The 15,469-nt window shown below is 55.4% G+C and overlaps 1 protein-coding gene across 4 annotated transcripts in view; it reads left to right on the forward strand.

The window, feature by feature from the left end:
- Window positions 1-15,469, forward strand: part of LOC115857266 (janus kinase and microtubule-interacting protein 1) — a 100,824-nt gene that overhangs the window by 52,486 nt on the left and 32,869 nt on the right. For all 4 annotated transcript variants that reach the window (XM_060299139.1, XM_030864174.2, XM_030864176.2 and 1 more), the window contains 2 exons: window positions 5,294-5,555; window positions 12,477-12,971. In XM_060299139.1, the coding sequence (XP_060155122.1) occupies window positions 5,427-5,555; window positions 12,477-12,971 (624 nt within the window). In that variant the 5' untranslated portion in view covers window positions 5,294-5,426. The remainder of the gene's footprint in view (window positions 1-5,293; window positions 5,556-12,476; window positions 12,972-15,469) is intronic.

The raw sequence follows: 15,469 nt of genomic DNA on the forward strand, positions 1-15,469 counted from the left end.
ATTGTCCCAGTTGGCCCTTACCAGTGTGCCGGTGGGGTCGTGCTAGTGCCCTGACCAGTGGGAGTCTGAGGCTGCCCGCCGAGCTTCCCCTGCCAGGGCCCGCAGTCTCTGCCCTGCCACCCCAGGCCACAGCCCACACCCCCTTTCTCCTCTGCTTACCCCCATCCTTCCAGAACAACCAGCTTTTCAGCAAACCCAGATGTGTGGCTTTTTAGTGTGTGTGTGTCTGTGTGTGTGTGTGTGTGAGCCTCAATTTCCTCATCTCTTAATCGGGAGAACAACCTTTGCGCTGCCTGCCCCTGGGGTCACTCTGTGGTTTGGCCGCAGTGAGGTGGGCCATGGCGGGCAGCTGGTAAACCAGACTCAGATGGGGCTCGCCTGCAGTGACTTGGGCGCTCTGAACCCCTCTGAGCCCAGTTCCCTCGGTGGAACGATGGGAATGATGATCCCGTCAGCCTGTGGGCCTGCTGTGAGCGCACCTGCTCAGAGCCTGCCGATTCTGTGCTTGCCTTTGTTGTTGGTAACAGGAATTCTGAAGCACCCAGGCCTTCCCGAGTCATTGGAGGCTCCAAGGAGCCTTCACAAGACGCTCAGGACCCCTTCTGGGGCATCCCGACATGGAGGCTGGAGAGGCAGGTCTGCGCGTCTCAGAAAGGCTTTCCTTGGACATTCGGGGCCTCCCCATCCTCGTTGGAAATGCTGACCTAGTGCGTGTGGTGTGTATGGGATGTGTGTTGTGTTTGGAGGGTATGTGTGTGGTGAGTTTGTGGTGTTTGGTGTGCATCTGTGTGTGTAGTGTGAGTGTGGTGTTTGATGCCTGTGGTGTGGTATGTGTGTCTTCGTCAGCTTGGGGTGTTTGATGCCTGTGGTGTGGTATGTGTGTCTTCGTCAGCTTGGGCTGCTATAACTGAACTCCACAGACTGCATGGCTTAAACAACAGGCATTTATTTCTCACAGTTGTAGAGGCTAGAAGTCCAAGATCACGGTGCCAGGATGCTCAGGTTCTTATGGGAGCCCTCTTCCTGGCTTGTAGACAGCTGCCTTCTTGCTGAGTCCTCACAAGGCAGAGACTATAAAGGCACTAATCCCATTCACGAGGACTCCACCCTCACGATCTAACTTTTTCCCAAAGGCACACCTCCTAATACCATCGCATCGGACATTAGAATTTCGACATACGAATTTTGGAGAGAGACATTCAGTCCTTAGCAGTGCGTATGTGTACTCACTTCTCTGTGGTGTATATGTGTGGTGTGTGCATTGTGTGTGTGCTTCTGTGTGATGTATGCATTGTGGTGTGTGTGCGTTTGTGTGGTGTGTGGTGTATGTAGAACATTAACAGAAGCCACCCGTCCCTGTCACTAGAGGGACCCTCAGATGTTTGTTGGGTGCAAAATGTATAACCTGAACTAGAAAAGGAGGTCAGCACAGCGCAGGCCCTGTGGTTGCAGAGTCCGCGGCTGGGAGGCTTGGCAGCAAGGGGCTTGAGCCCCAGCTCAGTGGGAACGGGTGGCCCTCGGTGTAGGGAGGAGCTAGGCAGAGTCTTGGCTCCGGTGACCCCTGGGATGAGAGGGTCCTAGGTGAGGGGTCAGCCAGCCCAGGCAGGGGAGCCCAGCTGCTGTGATGAATGACATCATTGGCCCGGCGGTGGGGGCCATGGGAGCCGAGGGCGCCCCAGTGAGCTGGGGCCGGGCCCGTGGGGTCCGTGTGGGGCGGTGCCCACCCACAGCCTCTACAGCTCAAGGCAAGCTCTGCTGACTGCCAGGTGGGCTCAGGGGAGTGGTGAGTTCTCCTCTCCCCACTGGGCCCCCCTCCCTGTGACCCCAGGCAGGCCTCCGATCTGTCTGGGCCTCAGTTTCCCCATCAGTAAAATGATTCTGTTTCCTGTGGCGGCCCCAACCCTGCTGGACTCGTGGCCCTGGTTGGTGGCTGAGAGTCAATCTGGTGAGGCTCGGGCTGCAGGGGCACCCTGACCCTGCCTGTGGGGCGGAGAGGGCTGCCGGAGGAGGTGTGGCCGGAGTCGCGTGCTGGGCACAGTTAGGAGGTGGCCCTGTCAGGCAGGGAGGGGCACGGGCTGAGGACGGCAGGGGACGGCAGGTGTGGCCCACGGGGGCCGGGCAGTGGATCAGGGCCCAGCACAGAGGGCTGCTTTCTGTGGCCACGGGCACTGTCCCCTGCAGGTTGTCAGCAGGGAGCGGCGAGGAGGGTCATCCCACTGCCCCTGGAGCCTGGGGGGGCAGGCAGTGTGCAGGCCAGGAGACAGGGGAGGCCACAGGCCAGCGGGACGGCCAGAGCCTTGGGAGGAGGGGACACCTCTGAGAACTGGTGGGAACAAGGCTTGGTGGCCGGACACTGATGGTCAGGAGCCCGGGGGTCAAGGTGAGGACCGAGCCGCCACACAGAGAGCTTGGAGCAGGGCCCAGGGAGCTGAGCGCTGCCAGATGTGCTGTTCTGTCGTCATTTCTAAGACGTGCCAGCTCCGGGCTGCCGGGGTCTGTCACGGGACGCAGAGGCCCCGGCACCGTGGCCGCAGGCAGCCTGCTCTGGGGTTAGCCGTGGTGGCAGCCCTGGCGCCCACACCACCCCTGCGCAGCCCGCTCCACTTCATGGCTCGAGAGTCCTGGGTGAGGAGAGCACAGAGGCTGGTGGCGGAGCTGGGCTGAGCGACTGAGCCCAGCTCCTTCTGGGTCCACTTTATAGCCCTGAGCCCCAGAGCCCAGAATGTGTGTTAGGAAAACCCGACTCAGCTGACTTTATTTATTACATCTCGTGAACTTTTTTTTTTAAACTCCCACTGACTCTCTTGCACCAACACTGTATAAGAAGAGTCTGGACAGGTAGCACCTTATTAATTTGCTGTAATTGGAGAATGAGGTGTCCTAAGAATGTTAATATTTTAGGCCTTGCAGGCTTTTTACGTATTAAAGGTAATACTGAAGGTAATAAAAGTAATTATTATTTTACTCTCTTATTTTTTTGGGGGGAAGGTATGGTAGAAAAATCTTTGCTCTCTTTTCATTCTCCTATCTGCGTGTTTGCCTTTTGCAGAACACCGTCTGCCGGTTTTTAGTTTCCTTCTGCTCTGGGCTGGGAGAACAGACAGCACAGCTTGCTAGCACTGTGTGTAAATCATGAGATAGTAGGCTCCGAGTGAGGGACAGGGGATTTGCCTGTGGTGTGGCGTGAGCTGGCTTATTACTGATGTGAAAGGAAGCAGGGAAAGAAGCAGGGCTCAGTGCTGAGAAGCTGGCTATCTTAAGTCATTCAACAGAGTGCTGAATGTGTCCCACGAGCGTTTTTCCCTTCATGCCCAGTGTATTCCTTTCCGGTGTCTGCCATAAAGAATTTCCACAAATGGAGAGGCTTAAAACGACAGAAATTTACTTTCTTACAGTTTTGGAGGCCAGAGTCCAAAATCTGGCGGTGTCAGTGGTGTCGGCGCGGTGCTGCTCACTCTGGAGGCTCTAGGAGAGGACCCCCCGACCTCCTCCAGCTGCATCACTCCAATCCCCCCTCTCTCTTCACACGGCCTTCCCTTCTGCGTGCTCTCTGCTCTGTGTCTCTTTCAAGGGCGCATGTCACTGAATTTAAGACTCGCCCTCATCGTGGATGATCTCATCTTGGGATCTTTAACTTGATTACATCTGCAAAGACCCTTTTTCCAAATAAGGGCATATTCCCAGGTTCCGGGGAATAGGATGTGAACATGTCTTTTGGGGACCATCATTCAGCCCACTGTGGTCCTCATCAGCCCAAAGCTGAGCCCTGTTGCTCAGGACCTGCTGCCCAACCAAGCATCCTCAGAGTTGCGCTTAAATTCTGTCCGGGGCCAGCATCGCCGGTGCGTGGTGTGGTTGTAGAGGCCGTCAGGGGGCTTCACTCTTGGTTTAATGCTCAGTGTCGTGGTCATGAAAAGCTGAATAGCTTTTGAACAACACCCTCGCATTTCCATTTTGCACTGGGCTGCACATTCTGTACCTGGCCTTGACTCTGTCCATGGTCTCTAGGCCCCATGTGGTCGGGCAGTTTACTCCCCTTGTCTCCCTCTGCCAGTGACTTGGGTAATATTTGATAGAGGTCTCAAATACCCTGTTTACTATTTCTTTCCAACGCCAATCCCAATCCAGAGTTATTTTATGTATTCATTTCCGTAGTCGTCTCCCTGGCTAGAAAGTTCTATGATGGCTGGGACGCTGTCTGGCCTTCCATCGCATCCCAGGGCTAGCGCAGGGCCGGCGCTGAGTATAACTTCTGGAGCGCACCTTCTCGGCTCTTCTCTCCCCGTGGTGTGGCATCGAGCAGTCACATCTCCTTGCTGAGACTCTCGGGCTTCTTTGTCAACACTGTGCTGTGCCGTGTTCTGTGGGGTGACAATACACAGTGCTACTAGCTGTCACTAGGGCCTGATTTTAATGGCTTTGGCTTTGACACCGTGTGGGCTGTGAGGGCAGCCCTACCAAATGGAAGGTCTGGGGTCCCCCAGGGAAATGTGAGTGCGGGAGGGGCCGTTAGCTTATCAGGGCATCCCGTTGGCCGCCTGACCAGCTCAGGCCTGGCCAGGCAGGCACAGAGGCCTGGAGGCCTGCAGAGCACCATGCTTGGCTGTCACCTCCTCCAGGGGCTGTGCTACTCCCCCAGGCTGGCTTGGGCACCAAAACTGGGCCCAGAGCTAGCAGTTCTGGGCAACCAGTGCTGTGCTAGTCCTTGGGGTGGGGAGGGAACCACTAACCTTTAGTGAGTCAAAAAGCCCAGTTTTCAGAGTGCGGTCCTTAGACTCTGCTCCTGAATCACCTGGGTGTGTGGATGAGACATCCAGGTCCCCTGGCCCCCTCCCCACAGGCCTCAAGCTTTGAGCTCTGTGCTCCCCCAGAATCCTGCCTGTGAATCAAGCACCAGGGTGACCGAGGCCCAGTTACACTTGCAGATCGAGGTCTATAGTTGCTTAGATGGCATGGTCTCATCTTGATGAGGCCGGGACTGGACCAGACAGAGCTACTCAATGAGGGGTGGTCACCTGGGAGCCTCACCTGGGAGCCTGGGAGACGTGCAAATCAGATTCCTGGGGGTGGGCCCAGGACTCCGTCTTAACAAGCTTCCAAGTGATACTGATGCGGCCCCTGCTGGAGAAGCCCTAGGTCAGTGTTGTGAATGGTGGGCCATCTTCGGGGTGAGCAGGTGCCCGGATCAGGGAGGGAGGCATCGGCAAACGCTGCCTGCCATCGTGTTTGAGTGCCCCAGGCGAGGGGGCGCCGGCCCGCTCTCTCTGCTGACCTGGCTTCCTTCCTCCCCCAGGATCCCAAGTGATGGTGGTTTACGCAGAGGAGCTGAGCCCTGTGAGACTGATTAGTGCGGTGGAGCTGGGAGCGGCGCCTGCTGGCTGGCGGGAGTGAGCACAGGATCTCAGCGTTTCAACCTGAGAGGAAGCATGTCTAAGAAAGGCCGGAGCAAGGGCGAGAAGCCTGAGATGGAGGTGGACGCGGTGCAGATGGCCAACGAGGAGCTGCGGGCCAAGTTGACCAGCGTTCAGATCGAGTTCCAGCAGGAAAAGAGCAAGGTGGGAGGGACAAGGGCCTCCTGGCTCAAGTGAGGGGTGGGCTGTGAACTCCCGGGGGACAGACTGCCCCCGAGGGAAGTGTGAAGGGTGTGTCCCAGGGCTGGGGTGGGGCTGGGCGCTCCACCTCTCTGAGCCTCAGCTTGCCTCACTTTAAAATGGGTATAACATCAGTGGTGGTACAGAGACCACCTGGATGCGAATCCTGTCCGCTACCCGCCCCCCACCGACCCTCCCCGACATTTGGCTCTGATCTCGGACAAGGTACTTCACTCTCCACACCGTAATTTCCCTCACCTGCAAGATGGGATCATAACAGTACCACCTGATGGGCCGGTGGGCAGGAGTAAGGATGTAAATACGTATATCAATACGTAAAGCAGCAGTCCCCAACCTTTCTGGCACCAGGGACCGGTTTCGTGGAAGATGGGTTTTGCATGGACAGGGTCAGGGGTAGGGTACAGGCGGTAACGCGAGCAGTGGGGAGCCGCTACGGGGAGCGCCAGCTGAAGCTTCGCTCGCTCGCCCGCCGCTCACCTCCTGCTGTGCGGCCCGGTTCCTAACAGGCTGCGGACCGGTACCGGTCCACGGCCTGGGGGTTGGGGACCCCTGACATAAAGGGCTTGACTTGGAGCCTGGCTCTGTGATGGGAGCTGTTTTGCTCTCGTAAGGCAGGTATGAGCTTTGGAGCCAGTCAGTACGATGCCCCGTTGGGTGCCAATCAAAGTGTCGGCGTGATGGGCAGCCAGTCACAGTGGGAGGAGCCCAAGCTTCCTAACCATGCAGACCTGGCTTCAGACCTCACCTTGACCCCCGACTGGCTTCACGATCTTAGACAAGTGACATAAAGCCTCTGAACCTCCGTTTTCTCACGTGTAACATGGCATCACGATAACCACCCAGTTTAAGGTTGTCTTAAAGATCTTAGGTAATGTAAGCAAGAAAAGCCCATCCGGTGCCTGGGCGCTGCCCCAGCCCTCCTTGTTGGTGTGGTTCTGACCTGGGTGGTTTGAGGGCAGAAGCAGGCGGGGTGGAGGTGCTCTCCTAGCAGGATGGAGCCGCCATTCGTGTGAGAAGAGAAGGAGGACGGGGTTAGGGCTTGCTCCTGGGGGGCCCGACGGAGGGGCTGGCCTTATACCCCAACCGTGAAGGTACCCTCCGGCCCTGCCCATAGCACCTGAGGGAGGGGAGGGGCTGCTTGGGGGATGGCAGCAGGTGTCTGGTTGAGAGCTGCAGTGCTGAGCGGGGTCCAGCTCCTGGGTGGGGAGGGGGCTGGGGCTTGGTCCTTGGCTCTGACCCCAGCTCAAGACAGCTACATGGAGAGCAGAGGCAGAGCCCCTGACCTGGGGCGATGAAGACTGGGCTCCTGGAGCTTGCGGACACATGTGCTGCCTCCCATCCCCAGACGCTCAGAGTTCCAGGGCCAGTGCAGCCAAGGTGTTTCAGCACAGTTGCTGGTGGTGCCAGCCTGTCCACATCCTGTCCAGCTCAGGAAGGATTTGCCTGCCAGGATCCCCTGGGTTGTCAGCTGCACAGCTGGGCCTAGAGGGGCTGACCAGGCAGTAGCAGCAGCAGCTGTGGTTATGGGGAAAGCCGCACAGCCAACGTCATTCGGCCAGGTCTCCGTCCCACCTCCACCACCTAACTCGCCTTGAGGCCTTGGGGCAAGCCAGGTAGCTGCCTTATGCCTCAGTTTCCCTATCTCTTAAATGGGGACATCTGATGTGTCTGCTTCCCTGGGTTGTTTAAGGAATAAATGAGAGAGTCATATCCGGAGCCTGGGCACTGCCTGTCACATGTAGTTACTCAGCGGTTGGCAGACACGTGTCTGCTACACAGGCCACACCAGGTACCTTAGAGGGCCTCCTGACCCTCATAGTGACCTGTGAGGTCAGATGTGGCTTTCCCCACTTTATAGGTGGGCAGACTGAGGGTTGGAGAGGAGAGGTGGCTGGGCTGCCGTAACAAAGTACCACAGACCGGGGTAGGGGTTCAACAACAGAGATTTATTTCCTCACAGTCCTGGAGGCTGGGAGTCTGAGATCAAGGTGTGGGCAGGGTTGGTTTTTCCTGAGGCCTCTCTCCTTGGCTTATAGACGGCCGCCCTCTCCCTGTGTCCTCACATGCTCTTCTCTGTGTGCATCTGTGTCCTAATCTCTTCTTGTCAGGGCACCAGTTGTATTGAATCAGGACCCACCCCCATGACCTCATTTAACTTAGTAACCTCTTTTAAGACTGTCTCCAAATACAGTCACATTCTGAGTGTCTGGGGGTTAGGACGGCCACTCAGGAATTTGGGGGGACACAGTTCAGCCCGTCACAGCAGGTGTGCACAGTCACAGGTCACACAGGTGTTGGCACTGGGTTGGAAGCCAGGCCTACAAGAAACCCAGTCCGTGCCTCCCCAGGCACCTCCTGCCTCTACGTGCCCTGGCTGCCCGTTTGCTCAGTCCAGCCACCCCGTGGCCCTGCCGGGGGCGTTATCCAGGCCGCCACTGGGAGAGTTTCTGTTCTCAGAGAATTCAGCAATGTGCTTACTGGCTGGTATGAGAAACATAAGTGTAAACTTTGTGATTGCGTTTAACTGCTGTTTCTATATGATCTCATGATAACTGTTGCTGATGTATTTACAGTGTTGTTACTTGAGTAGAGGAGTCCCCATTGAACACCGCAGGGCGAGGGCATGTGGGGAACGTACCTGTTGGTTCATCCACACATTCATCGAGCCCCCAGCCCCCCGCCCCGTGCCTGTGCTCTGGGCCTGGGCTGGGCGTTTAGAAGTGACTCAGAAACGGCCCGCCCTCAGGCAGGCTGGGTGCTCAGATACTCAGGGAGCTAGCCGGATGACAGTACTTGGCATGTTGCACCAGAGATTTTAGGAAGCCATGCAACGGTCAGAGTGGCCCGAGAAAGCTTTGCAGGGGTGGTCTGGAGCTGGCTCTGAAGGATTTTGCTGGCTGGCACAAAAGGGAGCAGGGCTCACACCGTTCCAAGTGTCTGGCATCACCTGGGAGTATGCGCAGCACCAATCAGCGTGCCAAGGCCACTGGGGCAGAGACCCTGACTTGTTGAGGCCCATGGCCTGGAGTGGGTGGGGGCAGAGAGGGCAGTGGTCAGCACTGAGCTGGTGATTCATTCGTTCTTGCAATGAGCAGCCCACTCTGGTCTGGATCTACATTGGAGGTCCTCTCCTGGAGCTAGCATCTAATGGGGGAGGTAGGGAACGAAGGCCAGGAGATTAACATGTAATATTTATTCCATAGTGAAAAGTGCCAAGAAAGTAAAGCAGCAGAAGCTGGTGGAGAGTCGTGGGGCTGCAGTGGGGGTGGCTCTTTTGGGAGGTGGTCAGCAAAGGGGTGCTGCAGGGGGTGGGAGGGCAGGTCCTGCAGAGGCCTGGCTGGGAGCATTCCAGGCAGAAGGGCCGGCTTGGGGAAAGGCCGCAGGCGGGAAGGTGCCTGCATGTCTGAGGTGCAGCAGCCAGGGACGTGGCTTGTGCTGGGTGGTCAGGGAGGAGGACCGGAGAGCCATCAGCCGGGGTCAGTCCTGTGGGCCGGGGAGGACGTGGGCTTGTATGCTGGATGCCACAGAGCCCTCGAGGGTGTTTTTGGTTTTCTTTCGTATTTTTACGTGTATCAGTTCAGTCATTTATATCACTATGAACACTATTTTACACTTCGGCTTATAATCCAAAAGTACTTTATTTTGTTGCTCAGACTGTTCTAGCTTTGGCCACGGGAATCTCTTTCAGTTGACCCCTGTGTTCCTTTGCACCCCATCATTGTGGCATTTATTAATTTATTCTTGGGTACACCCTTACTTTCCAGTCCTGTAAGGTGCTCCAGGTTCGTCTCGTATATTCCCTGCCCCGGTCCTAGAGCCCTAGAGCCATTAGAGAATGGCATGAGAAACCAGGATCTGGGCACTGGGTGTGCTCACCACTGCTGGCATGTCGTTGCTTCTAGGCTTAGCTGACAGAGCAAGGAAGTGTATGCGTATATACTAACCGTGTATGTGTACATATCTAAAATATTTCTAAATGTAGCATCTATATGTATATTAAGTTAAACATGAGTTCTTACCGATGTCCCCAGGCTAATCCACTAGCACCTGGATCCTCTGGCCTTCTCCCCTGGCTCATCTGTCCTCCCTCCAGCGGGGAGGGCCTGACCCCACCACCCATTTACTTAGTTATTCAGCACTCTAGTGGTTTCAGAACGGTTAACCCTCACCCCGTGGATTCAGAGGGCAGTAGAGGGAAACCTTCTAACGTGTGTGTTCAGAGGCCTGTGCTGGCCGCTGGGAAGGACTAAAGGGCGAGTGTGCGGGGGCAGAGGCAGGGCGATGGGTGAGAAGGTGACTGCCACGGTCTGGCAGAGGGCTGCTGCCGCTGGCTTGGACCAGGGTGGTCGCAGGGAACGGGGAAAAGTGGTCTAGGCCTGGAAGTGGAGACCCAGCGCTGACAGATGGGCTGAGGAGCTGGGGAAGGAGCCAAGTGGAGGCTGACTTCACTGTGCCCAGGGGGCGCTGGCGGTGCTGCCTCAGAGTTCTCCAGGCCAGCCCCTCCCACTTAGATGCCTGCCCTTTGTTGGTCACTTTGTTCTTGCCACATTTAGAGCCCAGGCGCTGAGGCAAGGCTGGTAAGGGCCCCTCTCTCCTGCTGCACCTCTGGACTTGGGGGCGGGGCACAGCTTGGAGGCAGCTGGCGAGTCAAGTGGCACATGACTTTCGTAGACCTGCTCCACTCAATGGAGTAAGGAGCGGGTGCTCTGTGCCCACCAGGGGCCACCCCGCCTCACTGTGCCACACTTGGCTCATGGCGCCTGGGCTCGGCCCTCAGCTTTTCTAGGCAGAGCTGGTGGGACCCAGCAGGGCCTTCTCCCGCAGCCCATCTACTGTTAGCCTCCCTGCCCTACACACGGGTGTCACCTGGCCCATCTCAGCTGGCCCCCTCTGCCCCTCCCAGGGGCAGGCCCGGCCTCGCCCAGGCTGCCCTGCACACGCCTCTGCTCACGCTGGCCGCATTCCTCCTTCCTTTACTGCCTGGGACCAAACTCCCCTTTATCCGCTCATCCGCTTTCAGCTTTCCTCCTCCCAACAGTCTTTAAGGGGCAGCTGTTGATAGCCTTGTTTCCCAGGGAAGAGTCAGGAAGCTCTGGGAGGTCTGTATAGTCAGGGTTCTTCAGAGAGAAGAAGAACCAGTAGGAGAGAGAGATGGAGGGGGATTTGGTGTTTTCAAGAAGGTGGCTCACATGGTCACGGAGACTGACAAATCTGAAATCGGCGGGGCAGATAGGCTGGAAATCCGAGAGAGCACTGATCTCACAGTAACGAGGCAGAATTCCTTCCTCATTGGGGGACCTCAGTCTTTTCTCTGAAGGCCTTCAACTGACTTGGTGAGGCCCACCCACATTATAGAGGGTCATCTGCTTTACTCCAGGTCTACTGATTTAAATGTTAATCACATCCTTAAAAATTCCTTCACAGCAACATCTAGACTGGTGTTTGGCCGAATGACCTGGTACCACAGCCCTGCCCAGTTGACACGTAACATTAACCATCTCGAGGTTAAGTAGTTTGCAGAGGGAAATGCACTCGTCAGTGCAGATTCGGATTCCGACAAGATCCCATCCCTTTGACTTCAAATCACCGTCAGCATCCCAGAAAGTTAGAACAGTGTTGCCTCCTTAGAAGGAGAATGCCAGAAGCATTTAGTTCCTCCCTGGGGAGATCATGTTAAATATTTAAAGTTCTGGCTTCCTGGCACTCAACCCCTTAGGAAGAGGCCAATTCTAGCTCTTGGGTGAGATGAGCCCTCTGACAGGTCCGGTCCTTGTTTTATTTCTGTGATTATGCGTGTTTGATGTAAGGAGACATTGATCTTGTATCTTTGCCTGGCCAGGTTTATTTGCTCCTTTCCCTGCTGTTATGAGTAAGGATTTATCAACCCGAGTGACATCGTAAAACTCCTCACCTAAAATTAATTTCAGCATGTTGGTGTTCTGTAGACTGTGGTCTGGGGGAAATGTTGCCACCTTGGAAGCAGCTCATCCATGAGAGACACATTGGTTTCTGTTCTTCGGAGATTGCTGTAATTTAGAAAACGAATGGGTTCCTGTGGAATGTGTGTAATTGTGTGATATTTGAAATAAAAAGATCGAATAAAGCCTTTTGGAGTGTTTGAAGAAGACACTCCCTTGGCATCTTTTACAAATAATGTTTTTTTTTGCTGAATAGACGAATACCTTCTGGTGGGGTTAGCAGCCTGGCACCCGCAGAGCACTGGCCCTGGGGCCGGGCTCCTGGGGGTGAAGCCTGGCTCTGCCCCTTGGCAGCCCCTCATCCCAGGCAGGTCACCAGCGGCGCATCTCTGATGCTCGGCTGCCTTGTGGCAAAGCAGTTACCTCCTTCCTGGCTGCTGTGAGAGCTTCATGTGGGGGGAGGGTCACAGAAGCCCCCAGCCCGGGCAGGAGAGCCACTCAGCAGTGAGGGCACCTCCACCCCTGCCCCTCTCTACGTCCACCTGCTCGGCCTCCTCTAACTCCAGAGTTCAGGGCATGGGCACTGGAAATGTGTTTCTGGTTTACAATCTGTTCTGCTCTGATGAGACAGATGATTTCTGCGCGGCATATTTTGTGACTGATAAACTGTCCTTCCTCGTAAATCTCCAAATTGGAAGGGATGTTAAAGCCTTACTCTCCTCTCCAACACCCTCAGATGTTTTTCCACGGCTGGGAACATCTCAACAAAATAGTAGGGAAGACTCTGCGTGGGACTGATGGAGGTGGCAGGAGGGGGAACTGGAGAGCGGGGACCGGGGGAGGGTCTCAGGGGCCTGTCACACACGAAGGGACACGGGGAGGTGGCGGCAGGCCTGGCCGGCTCCCCCAGCCCGGACCCTGACTGGCTCTCCCCCCACGGCTGCAGGTGGGCAAACTGCGCGAGCGGCTGCAGGAGGCCAAGCTGGAGCGCGAGCAGGAGCAGCGGCGACACACGGCCTACATCTCGGAGCTCAGGGCCAAGCTGCACGAGGAGAAGACCAAGGAGCTGCAGGCGCTGCGCGAGGTGCTTATCCGCCAGCACGAGCAGGAGGCAGCGCGCACGGCCAAGATCAAGGAGGGTGAGCTGCAGCGGCTGCAGGCCACGCTGAACGTGCTGCGCGATGGTGCAGCCGACAAGGTCAAGACGGCGCTGCTGGCCGAGGCGCGTGAAGAGGCGCGCAGGGCCTTCGACGGCGAGCGCCTGCGGCTGCAGCAGGAGATCCTGGAGCTCAAGGCGGCACGCAAGCAGGCGGAGGAGGCACTCAGCAACTGCATGCAGGCCGACAAGGCCAAGGCGGCAGACCTGCGCGCTGCCTACCAGGCGCACCAGGACGAGGTGCACCGCATCAAGCGCGAGTGCGAGCGCGACATCCGCCGGCTGGTAAGTGCGCTGCCCTCTCCCCCCCACCGGCTCGAGTGCGTACCTGACCTTCCGCACACGCAGCCCATCCTCCCTGCACACATGCAAGCCCTCCTGCACACACGCAGCCCATCCTCCCTGCACACACGCACCCTGCTCCCTCTTACGCACAAGCAACTTGTCCTCCCTGCACACATGCAAGCCCTCCTTCCGCACACACGCAGCCCATCCTTCCATGACGCATGCGCCGTGTCCTCTCCACAAGCAAGTGCCCCAGTCCTCCCTCACGGAGCAGTAAATGCCGAGTTTTGGGGACCCACTGTGCTCCAGGTATGGTTCTAGACCCTGGGGTTCCAACAAAGCCCCTGCCATCCTGGGCGTGGAATGGAAGCTTTGGCAGGTCTCTCCTGTCTCTGGAAGACACCTAAGAAATTTAAGGACTGGAGGCAGAAGGACCAGGTGTTCTTTTTGGAGGCCTGGTCCAGCTGTCCATCCTAGACTGGTCACCAGTCAGTGACAGAGCATCAGTTCACAGCTTAACAAGCCAGTACCAAGAATGGCAGAAGAGATGCACTGATTTTAAATGTCTAATGTATAGAAAATCTAAGCACATACCGATACTAAGTTCTCAGAAGTATTCCCCAGCCCCTTTTCCCTTTGTGTGTGTAGGGGCGGTGTTATCACATAATAGGAAGAGAAGGCTTTGGAGAAAGTCTCTTCTGGGTGTGAATCCAGACTCCCTCACTCGTTAGCTGTGTGAGCCCAAGCAAGTTGCTTACGGTCCCTAAGCCTCTGGTGCCTCACCTACAAAAGGAGAAATAATCACGTATCTGTTACCGCATTACGAGAATTAAGTTAACTAAAGCATCTATCCGCAGCTTGTAGATTGTGTAATAGGAGACATGTAAAATATGTTCATCTGTTACAGGAAATGTATATTTAAGGTAAATAAAATGGGGAAAAAACAAGTATTTGCACAAGAGACAGACTGAGCTTAATTTAAAACGAACCAAGGACTTGGTGTCTGTTTCCATTTCAGTGCCAAACAGAAGTATCCCCAGCTCAGGTAGTCTCAGTGTGTGGGGGCCACTTAGGAGAATAGAGTGAAAAGAATAAATGTCCATTTCTCCAGTTCTCCACGCATTTGATAAATGTCCCTTGTCAGACAGGCCTCTTGGCAATGTGTTCAGAAAGTGGCCTGCGTTTTGTTTCTTTGTCAGCTGGATTGGATTAGAAATGCAAAAGGCTTCCAGGCTTCCACTTACACATTTAACATGCCTCTTAAGAAACAGTCAAGAAGAAAAGGCAATTATGGTCAACGTGGGGCTATTGGACACATTCTTTAGACCAGTTAGGATTAGGTCTGAGAAGACTCCCCCCAATACACAGGGGCTTAAAATCTGGAAGTTATTTCTCTTTCATATACAAAATCTGTAAAGTGCTCCACAGAGTAGGGTAGGCCACAGGGCCTCTTACCTCTTCTCTCAGAAGGGGCTCTGGGATGTGGCCATGGTCCTCATGGCCCCTCATGCCATGGAGTGCCAGCCATCACATCTGCATCCCAGGTTGGCAATAGGAGGGCAGATGAAGGAGGGTATGGTCTTCATTTCAAAGCACTTTTCTTTCTGGAGGTTCTATATACCTCCACTTCCGTCTCTTTGGCCGGAAGTTACTTGCTCAGCCTCACCCCGCTGCGAGGGGAGCTGGGAAATGCACGGCAGCTCCTAATCCCGGTACGGCACTCTGTTCATCCCCTAGGGCTGCTATAACAAACTCCATGGCTTATAACAACAGGAATTTATTCTCTCGCAGCTCTGGAGTCTAGAAGTCTGAAAACAAGGTGTCAGCAGGGCTGTGCCCCTCTGAGGGCTCCAGGGAAGAACCTTTTGTTTGCCTCTTCCAGGCTTGGGTGGTTGCCGGGAATCCTTGGCGTTCCTCGGCTTGCAGCTGCATGACTCCAGCCTCTGCCTCCACATGGCCTTCTCTTCCCCACGTGGCTGTGTCTTGTCGTCTTCTTATAAGGACACCAGTTACTGGATCTAGGGCCCACCGCCATCTGTTACGATTTCATCTTAGTTATATCTGTAAAGACCCTATTTCTAATAGGATCACATTCTGATTTTCCTAATAGACATGAAATTTGAGGGGGACACCATTCACCCAACTACAGGTACCAAGGAGGAGACGAGAATGGATCTTGGGGTAGCAGCTTCTTTTTCATTCTTTGATGCTCCAAACTTTGCAAATGAAGTGGAACTAACATTTATTCACAAATTGGTGGGTTCGTTGGGAGCTGACTAAACTGAGGTTTTCACTGAGACGAGTGTCCTGATGGATGTGACTGCTGAGAAATGCTTAGATTCTGTGCCTCTGGGGCTGAGAGAGGGCATAGTGAGGGCTTTGCAGGGGCTGACCCGAGTCTGAATCATGGATCTGCTTCTGACTAGTGTGTGGGCACATTCACCTCTCAGGGCCTCAAGCTTATCTGTAAGATGGAGTAAATAATGTCTACTTTGAGG

Source organism: Globicephala melas, chromosome 5, assembly GCF_963455315.2.
Source record: "Globicephala melas chromosome 5, mGloMel1.2, whole genome shotgun sequence".
In the NCBI taxonomy this organism is placed as follows: domain Eukaryota; kingdom Metazoa; phylum Chordata; class Mammalia; order Artiodactyla; family Delphinidae; genus Globicephala; species Globicephala melas.